Source organism: Suricata suricatta, chromosome 1 (assembly GCF_006229205.1).
Source record: "Suricata suricatta isolate VVHF042 chromosome 1, meerkat_22Aug2017_6uvM2_HiC, whole genome shotgun sequence".
Lineage (NCBI taxonomy): Eukaryota > Metazoa > Chordata > Mammalia > Carnivora > Herpestidae > Suricata > Suricata suricatta.
In genome coordinates this window covers 69,498,219-69,508,256 of record NC_043700.1, presented here as the reverse complement: position 1 = coordinate 69,508,256, position 10,038 = coordinate 69,498,219, and the positions used below count along the sequence as shown (strand labels likewise).

At 40.9% G+C, this 10,038-nt stretch overlaps 1 protein-coding gene across 2 annotated transcripts; it reads left to right on the top strand.

The window, feature by feature from the left end:
- Nucleotides 1–6: 6 nt before the first annotated feature.
- Nucleotides 7–10,038, top strand: TLR2 (toll like receptor 2). Of its 2 annotated transcripts, none has more exons than XM_029939852.1 (2): nucleotides 7–330; nucleotides 7,515–10,038. In XM_029939852.1, exon 2 carries the CDS (start codon nucleotides 7,531–7,533, stop codon nucleotides 9,886–9,888), a length of 2,358 nt encoding a protein of 785 aa, XP_029795712.1. In that variant the 5' UTR covers nucleotides 7–330; nucleotides 7,515–7,530; the 3' UTR covers nucleotides 9,889–10,038. The 2 variants fall into 2 exon arrangements, with proteins under 2 accessions (XP_029795712.1, XP_029795719.1); XM_029939859.1 differs by lacking the exon at nucleotides 7–330 and adding an exon at nucleotides 5,705–5,750.

Sequence of the window (10,038 nt, the reverse complement as noted above, 5' to 3'; positions counted from 1 at the left end):
GACGGAAGGTCCCCGCAGCCTGCGGGGAGGGGCGCCCGCCGCGCGCACTTTTCCTTTAGCTCCCGGCCTCTGTCCCGGCACGTCGCGTCCGGAGGCCCCGGGAGACGCGGGCCCAGGGGCGGCGCCGCCGTTTCCCGGGTCCCTCGGGCCGTTTTGGCCGCGCCCGAGAGAGAGCGTGCTCTGCCGGCGTCCTCGCCTCGCAGCCCTTCGCCGGGGCGCGACGGGATCCCCGCTCCCTCTCGGCTGCACCCGGTTCTCCAGGACGCCGACGCTCTCGCAGCCCCAGGCCGCGCGCCGCCCTCCACTCCGAGCCCTGGCGACGAGGGTCAGGTAAGGGCTGTCAGGTGGCACGCGAGCGTCCCGCTGGGGGTGTGTCTGCGCTCCTGGGTTACTGCAGGGACCACACTTCCGAAGTTGGATTCTCATCGCTGAGGCTGAGAAGTGGGCCAAGTTCAGGACTCGGGGTCTGCCCGGGACTCTCGCTTCCTGACCCCGAGCCCGGCTTCACTGCCGCTCCGTGCTCCAACCTCCTTAAAAGATCTGAGTTATGCCTCTGATGAGAAAATCATTTAGAGCGTTTAAGCTTAGCCCAGGTCTTTAACGAATGCTCTGAAGTTCCCCTTCTAACTTCTCCGAATTCTATGAACGAAAACTTGCGTTTCGAACTTAGACGCAAGCCAGAATAGTGTTTTTACTGTTTTTGTTTGTTTGATTTTTAGGCGAGAGAGAGAGAGAGAGAGAGAGAGAGAGAGAGAGAGAGAGAGAGAGAGAGAGAGATCAAGGATAAACAAACAGCTCAGCTAGCTGAGATGATGCTAATCTTGCAGAAGAAGGTCCTGTCTACAGTGTTACTAACTCAGAACTTTACCAAAAAGCAACTGATAGATAGGGTGGCCTGACTTGAAAGTAGAGACGGAAAAAGAAAGAAAAAAGAAAAGAACAAAGGAAATGGCAAACATCCTATTTTGACTTGTTCACCAATATTTTAAGTTTCTTCCTCTTCTAAGCAGAGAGCATTTGCATCTTTAAACTTTTTATAATGCTCTCATTTTATGAAAATTGTCAGAAGTTTACAGCATGTTTTGTAAGTTTTTAAGCTATCACTTAATTTTTTTGTATTGTTTCCTTTAAATATTTGGCTTGGTTCAATAGTAATTGAACATGATTTATAGTTTAGGACATTTTGAGTGTGACCTCCTTACAAAGATCTAGTAAGAAGTGTAAGTTGTATTTACTCCTTATAAATAAGAGACTTGCTTGTCAAAATTGTTTTCCTCCACAATAGCATTTAAAGTTTACATACCAAAAGCCATGCCTGAGGTTTTAGATGCTATCTTCTTTCTTATCAATTATTAAATTTTAAAAATGCAATGGTAGTTTCTTGCTGCCTACTCTTACCAGGTTTATTTTCTATACTGCTGAAGAACATATGTTTGGGTACTTCTTTCAGTGATGGAGTATAGATTAAAAATTCTTTTTTGGTTTTTAGGTTTTGAATGTCTGAAAATGTCTATCTTACCTTTACTCTTAAATGATAATTTAAGTGGGTACTGACGACTAGATTGGCAGGTATGTCTTCTCTGCCCTTTGAGGATATTATTACATTGTTTTCAGGCTAAGTGCAGAATTTTTATTCTTTTAAAAACTGTTTAGTTTTTATTATTATTTATTATCATTTATTAATTTAAAGAATAATTTATTAATATATTAATTATAATTTATCATTTTAAATTTTATTTATTTAAAAATTTTTATTTATTATTCTTTACTATTTTTAATTTTTATTCTGTATTTTGCTGGGGAAATGCATTTATAATTTGGGAACTTATTTTTTTTTCAATTCCAAAACATTTTTATTCTGTCTTTTAATATTTGGATCCACACCAGTATATGTGGCAGGCCTGGAGTTCTGATTTCTTAGAGGAAGTTTCTAGTAGCCTGGCTTTCATCCAGGGCAGATGGCAGAGGTTTTTGAGATCTCTGTTCACATGAGATGTAGCCTTCTCCCTGCCCGGGGCTTAATGGAGAGTGCACTTTCAGTTCTCAGTTCTCAGCTGTGCCAGGGCCAGAGTCCCTTCTCCCCCCCCCCCCCAACTGCTCAGCCATTATAGCCCTCGCCCTGCCCCTGCCGTGGGTATCTGGTTGTGGTGTGTCTGGGGACCGCAGGCCTGCAGCTTCCTCTCAGTTCCGCGTCAGCAGATGTGCACAGCAGAAGTCGCCTCTAATGCCAGCCTTACTTGTCAGACTGCCATCCTTTCTTGGGTCTCGGAGCAGTAATTCCTCACCACTCTGTCAATTTTATGAGTTCTTCTTTTATTTTAGTTTATTTAGTTATTTAGAGAGAGTTGTGCAGAGGCAGAAAGAGAGACAGGGAGAGAGAGAATCCCAAGCAGGCTCTGCACTGCCAGCACAGAGCCTGACACGGGGCTCGAACTCACCAACTGTGAGATTATGACCTGAGCTGAAACTAAGACTCAGACCCTTAACCATCTGAGCCACACAGGCACCCCAATTTTCTGAATTCTTTAAACAGATTATTTTATGCTTTGTCCAGACACACAACTCTCATTAGATATGACTCCACTCAGTCTAACTTTAGCCATTGCTTTTCCCTTTCTCCATGTCTTACTTTGAGGAGCTCTCTGCCCCATGCTGTAATGTACAGAGGAAATGAGAGGAGTGAGAAGTGGCTCTGATCTTCAGTGTCAAGTTGTTAATGGCAGGTTTAGCATCATCAGTAATTAGTATTTGTTGAAAACGCACCATGTAATAGGTACCACAAAGTATTTGTATAAAATAGCCCAAGATCTCTGCTCTTATGAATTTTACGTTTTACAGACAAGAGGCTAGGATAAATTTAGAAACAGATGTATTTGATCTTTAAATCTTAGCTGAAAACTATATAGATCTCTTAAGGTTTGTGCTATTTATTATAAAATGGGAAAAATCAAGTAAAATTTCATTGCCCAGTACAGTTATACTATGATGATTTTTTAATAACTAATTAAGCAGAAACACAATGGGACAAATATAGTACCAAACAGTAATTTTATCTCATTTTACCCCCATCAGTGTTAGAGGTGGGTACCATACTGGATCTGTAGTCTTTATAGGCTAATTTCCATTGCCTGCTATTTCTGCTCCTCTCCTACTTGTTAGGTTGCTTCCTTTAGTACCTGCTTGTTTTTTATTGTATACTAGACATTCAACTTTAAACGCTGTTTGTAGAAAGAAATTTGAGGACTAGGATAACATTATTCTCTTCTGGAGAAAACTCTCCTTTGCTTGTGCAGGTGCCTGTGAGCACTAGCTATTCCAGAAATCATCTTAATCCATTTTCAGAGACTGAGAATGTCTGAGCCTTCCAGATAAATCAGAGCTGTGCTACAACCTACGTAAGGACTTGGTTTTCTGTAGTGCCCCCGCCTTACCTTTCCATCCATGATGGCCACAGACCTTAACCTTTAACTCCCTGCCCTTCAAGGCTGTTAGAAGTGCTTGCAGCCTATCAGACTATGCTTACTGTGTTCAAGGTGATGAAAGACAAGATCGATCGTTTCAGCAGAGAGCTTAAAACTATAAAAAATGACGTAGCAGATGGAGAAAAGGATCCAACAGAAATTAAGTGGATGGAAATGGCAATAACCAAAACATTTAAAAGCAGTGAATGGATTCAACAGTAGATTAAACACAGCTGAGGAAAGAAGAGTAAGCTAGAAAATAGACCAGAAGAAAATTTGAGACTGAAACTTGAAGAGGCAAAATATGGAAAGAACAGAAAAGAAAAAGCCATGGAAAATAGAGTTAAAGTTGTCCTTAAATGGAAATTTATGGCCTTAAGTGAATATATCAGAAATAAAGAATGGCTGAAAATTAATGAGCAAGCATCTACCTTAAGATATTAGAATAAGAAGAGTAAAATAAAACCCAGAGAAAGTGGAAGGAAGGAAATTGTAGTATAAAAATAGAAATGAGTGAAATAGGAAAGAAATAGAGGATCTATAAACTGAGAAGTTGGTTTTTGAAAACGCCAGTAAAAAATGACAAACCACAGAGAGTCAAGGCAATAAAAGAAGCTGGCACCAATTACTTATCTAAGGAATGAAATGGGGAACCTCACTCTAGGTTTTCCAAATATTAAAATAGTAAGAGGGTGTTATAAGTCGCTGTGTCAATAAATTTGCATAATTAAAAGAAAATAATAAATTCCCTGGAAAACACAACTTCTCAAAGCTGACAGATGAATAAAAAGATCTGGATAGTTCTATAGCTGTTGAGCATATTTAATGTATTTCACAAAAACAAGAAAAATGTACAAATAATAACAAAAACTGCAGTCTTAGAAGGTGGCATTGGGGAAAGGAAAATAAAGGAAATGTATAGGGGGATTTTACTTCTGAATATAGATGCAAGAATTCTAAGGAAATATTAGTAAATAGATATATCCGGTAATATATCAAAAGGATAATATATCCAGACTAACTTGGACTTAACACCAAATTGGTTAATGTAATCACCAGTATTAACACAGTAAAGGAGGCAACTCATATTATTATCTCAGTAGATACAGGAGGAGAAAAAAGAATTTGATAAAATTCAACATTCAGTAATCAAGAAAACAAGGTAAAGGTATAACGATTGGACAAAAGAAAAAGAAACATGATTATATCTGGGTGATGTGATTGTGTAAATAGAAGATAAACGTCTACACACTGGAATTACTAAGTCAATTTAGCAAGGTTGCTTAGTGCATGGCAAGTACAAAAAATTGAATGGTAAAATATATATAGCACACGTAAGTGTGCATTGCTGTTTTTAAAGGTTTGAAGATATGTTTGGGAATAAATCTCACAAAATATGCTCAAGACCTCTGTGCAGAAAACCGGAAGATATTATTGTGATAAATTAAAGAAAACCTAAATAAATGGAAAGATGCTCATGGATTGAAAGATTCAGTATTGTGATAATGTCAGTAATTCCAGAATTGAACTACAGATTCATAGTATTGTCAATTAAAATAAACAAGTTTTGCTTTTGAAACTGATAAGCTGATGATGTAATTTATAAGAATATGCAAAGGGCCAAGACTAACCAAACCTTACTTGAAGAAGAACACTAAGCAGAAAGGATTTGTGCCCTTTCCCGTGCCCCTGGGTATTAAGTTATGTCATATAGTTAATATAGTGACACCAGTACAAGGATAAGACAAATAGACATTGGATCAGAATAGAGAGCCCTGAAACACACCCACCCCTGTGAGGACACGTGACTCTTGGCTAAAGTAACATCGTTGACTGTTTCTCCAAAGTGATCTTTTAAAAAACGGTGCCGGGTCCATTGAATACCCATTATGGAAATAAAATGGATCCTGTCTGCTACCTCAGATATTAATTCCATGTGGTTTATAGGCCTAAGAATGAAAGGCAAAGCAATAAAGATTTTAGGGAAAAAAAAGAGAATATCTTCATAATAATGTAAAAAAGATTTTTTAAACAGGCCACAAAAATTACTACAAAGACACAAAGTAGAAAATTTAAGAACATCTGGTCATCAGAAGATTCCACCAAGCGAGTGAAAAGGAGAGCCCCGCAGCGGAAGAAGATAGACACAGAATCTGAAGCAGCACCAGGCTCTGAGCCTGACACAGGGCTTGAACTCACGAACTGTGAGATCATGATCTGAGCCAAAGTCCGACACTTAACTAACTGAGCCACGCTGGTGCCCCTAACAATAAGCATTTTTAAATGAAGGTATGTACTTCTTTTTTAGGCATTGCATACTTAACAGACTATTGTGTATTGTAAACATAGCTTTTCTATGCAGCGGGAAACTAGCGAATTCATTTGACTGGCTGTATTGTGATAGTCACTTTATTATGGTGGAACTGCACCTGCAATATCTCTGAGGAAGGCCTCATATGCACCTTGTAACATATGCACCTTCCATTTCCAGAGTATATATCTTTATATGTATATAACAACATTTATAATAATTATTATAATAGTGACAACCCAATAGAAAACAGTACGCCCAAAACTGAAACAGGCACGTTACCAATGAGGATTCTAAACGATTGTATGCAAAGGTGTCCAGATTCATTATTAGTCTAGGAAGTGAAATTTAGACTCTGATGGGATTGCATCACTTACCAGAATAGCTGGAATTAAAAAGACTGACAGTGCAGAGTGGTGGCCAGAGCTAGGGCAGTTGGAACCCTCACACAGGGCTGATGGGAATGCAATTATGGTTTATCCATATTATGAAATGCTGTGATCCATTGGGAAAAAATAGGAAACATCTGTAATATGGATGGAGAAAGCCATATTGTTAGGTGAGAAATGAAAATCCAAAATAAGTATACACGGTACAGCCCCAATTATCTAAAAGAGACAGGAGGGGATGCAAAGCAGTTGCACTGTGGTGGTCATAAAAAATCTGGCAGCAATAGCTATAAAATTTCCCAACCAAGTATGTATTAACATTATTTATATTTTAATTCTCTGTACCTATAAATTATATAGCCAAGGCCTTTGTAATCTCTCAGATTCTGTGAATGTGGGAAATTAGTTTTACCCACAAAAAGTTTTCTTCTTGGGGTTAAATTTTTAAAATTTTTTTGTAGAGTTAATGTAGTGAGCAAATACAGACAAAGGAGTACAGACACCAGGAACCAGAGAGCTGAATAGCGCCAATGCAGGATATAGGGCCCAGGAGGCGGGCAGAAAGAGAGTGCTGGATTCACAGGTGTAAACTAGTAGTAGAAGAGAGCGTGCAGACAGCTCTACTTCCCCCCACCCCCTAAACTGGGGCACTACTTTCTGCAGGAAGAGGAGGTTCTGATGGTCTGATTGTGCCTCAGCCCAGCAAACCACGTCGCTCTGCCTGGGGTTCCTAGCATCCCTCCCATCTGCTAGGAGTAGGTGATGCGTGGGGCACAGGACCTTTTTCTTTGGAGAAAGACCATGGTACCACTGGAGCTGCACTCACTGAATACTTGTCCAGTGAGAGCTGCGGGTGGGCTCTGTGAGATCTCCAACCCACAGCAGGCACTGAGGCAGGGAGGAGGCATGCTCAAATACAAGAAGGTTTAAAGTACGGGAGTAGGTGATTGTAAATCCACAGGGTTAAGCCTAGCTCATGTCTTAACCTGTTTCCTTGTTCATCCCTCCATTCACTCATTACTCTTTCTTTCAGCTCATGCATAGTGAGGCCTGCTCTGTACTCCCAGATGGTATTGGACCTTTAACTCATGGCACAGTGACCGAATGTCTGTGTTAGTGCTGCTGGATGTGACAGCAACATATCCCCATTCACACATTCCATTTGCCACTCTGTTATTTCCATGTAGCTGTATGTGTGTAGCTGTGTGTGTGTGTGTGTGTGTGTGTGTGTGTGTGAGAGAGAGAGAGAGAGAGAGAGAGAGAGAGAGAGATCTTACAAAACATTTCTGAAGAAACTGGAATCATGATATACTGTCAAACACAATCACTCATTTGAACCTCTTTTATTTATAGGTTGAATCACTGGACAATGTCACGTGTCTTGTGGACAGCATGGGTCTTGGGGACTGTAACCAGCCTCTCCAAGGAAGGAGCCCCTGATCAGGCTTCTTCTCTGTCCTGTGACCCCACCGGTGTCTGCGAGGGCCACTCCAGATCCTTAACCTCCGTCCCCGCAGGGCTCACGGCAGCTGTGAGAAGCCTTGACCTCTCCAACAACGAGATCACCTACCTTGGCAACAGTGACCTGCGGGGCTGTGTGAACCTCAGGGCTCTGAGGCTGGAGGCTAATAAAATTAACACAATAGAGGAAGATTCTTTTTTTCCCCTGGGGAGTCTCGAACATTTGGACTTATCCTATAATAACATATCTAGTTTATCATCCTCATGGTTCAGGCCCCTTTCTTCCTTGAACTTCTTAAACTTACTGGGAAATCCTTACAAATCACTTGGACAGACACCTCTTTTTTCTCAGCTCACAACTTTGCGAATTCTGAAGGTAGGAAATACTTACAGTTTCACTGAGATTCAGAAAACGGATTTTGTTGGACTGACTTTTCTTGAGGAACTTGAGATCGATGCTACAAATCTCCAGAAGTATGAGCCAAAGAGTTTGAAGTCCATTCAGAACATCAGCCATCTGGCCCTTCGTATGAAACAGCCTGATTTTCTGCTGGAGATTTTTATAGATCTTTTAAGTTCCGTGGAACATTTGGAACTGAGAGATACTCATTTGAACACTTTACATTTTTCAAAAGCATCCATCAATGAAACAAATACGTTGATTAAAAAGTGGACGTTTAGAAATGTGAAAATCACCGATGTAAGTTTTAGTGAACTTGCAAAACTGTTGAATTATGTTTCTGGAGTGTTAGAAGTAGAGTTTGAGGACTGTACCCTCCATGGGCTTGGTGACTTTGACGTCTCTGACATGGGTGAAATTGGAAGTGTAAGTGGGATAGAGACATTAACAGTACGGAGGTTGGAGATTCCGTTCTTCTACTCATTTTATGATCTGAGTAGTGTGTATTCACTTACAGGAAGAGTGAAAAGAATCACAGTAGAAAGCAGTAAGGTGTTTCTGGTTCCTTGTTTACTTTCACAACATTTAAAGTCATTAGAATATTTGGATCTCAGTGACAATTTAATGGTTGAAGAATACTTGAGAAATGCAGCCTGTGAGCATGCCTGGCCCCTCTTACAAACCTTGATTTTAAGGCAAAATCGTTTGAAATCATTAGAAAAAACAGGAGAAATTCTGCTTACTCTGAAAAACTTGATTAACCTTGATATTAGTAAGAACGGTTATCTTTCTATGCCTGAAACTTGTCAGTGGCCAGAAAAGTTGAAATATTTGAACTTATCCAACACTAGGATACACAGTTTAACCCGATGCATCCCCTGGACACTGGAAATTTTAGATATTAGCAATAACAATCTTGATTCATTTTCTCTGACTTTCCCCCAACTCAAAGAACTTTATATTTCCAGAAATAAGTTGAAGACTCTACCAGATGCCTCCTTCTTACCCATGTTACAGGTCATGAGAATCAGCAGAAATACAGTAAATACTTTCTCTAAGGAGCAACTTGATTCTTTTCAAAGACTGATGACTTTGGAAGTTGGCGGTAACAATTTCATTTGCTCCTGTGAATTCCTGTCTTTCACTCAGGAGCAGCAAGCACTGGCGCAGATCCTGATCGACTGGCCAGACAATTACCTGTGTGACTCTCCATTCTATGTGCGGGGCCAGCGGGTTCAGGACACCCATCTCCCAGCTTCTGAGTGCCACAGGGTGGCTCTGGTGTCTGCTGTGTGCTGTGTCCTTTTCCTGTTGATCCTGCTCACAGGGATTCTGTGCCACCGTTTCCATGGACTGTGGTACCTGAAAATGATGTGGGCTTGGCTCCAGGCCAAAAGGAAGCCCAGGAAAGCTCCCCAACGGGACCTCTGTTATGATGCCTTTGTGTCTTACAGTGAACGGGATTCCCACTGGGTGGAGAACCTCATGGTCCAGGAGCTGGAACACTTCAACCCTCCCTTCAAGCTGTGTCTTCACAAGCGGGACTTTATTCCCGGCAAGTGGATTATTGACAATATCATCGATTCCATCGAGAAGAGCCACAAAACCATCTTTGTGCTTTCTGAAAACTTTGTGAAGAGTGAGTGGTGCAGATATGAACTGGACTTCTCCCATTTTCGTCTGTTTGATGAGAACAATGATGCTGTCATTCTCATTCTTCTGGAGCCCATCGAGAAAAAGGCCATCCCCCAGCGTTTCTGTAAGCTGCGGAAGATCATGAACACCAGGACCTACCTGGAGTGGCCCACAGACGAAGCTCAGCAGGAAGGGTTTTGGTTAAACTTGAGAGCTGCAATAAAGTCCTAGGTTCCTTCATTAAAGGCCAGTCTTGGTCTGGTGGTGGTCTTTATATCACTAGTTGTAACTGAGTACATTCTGACACAGTAATAGGTGAACCACATAATGCTCTGTCATTTGAAGACTTGCTTACTAAAACCACTAAAACTGTTCATATTT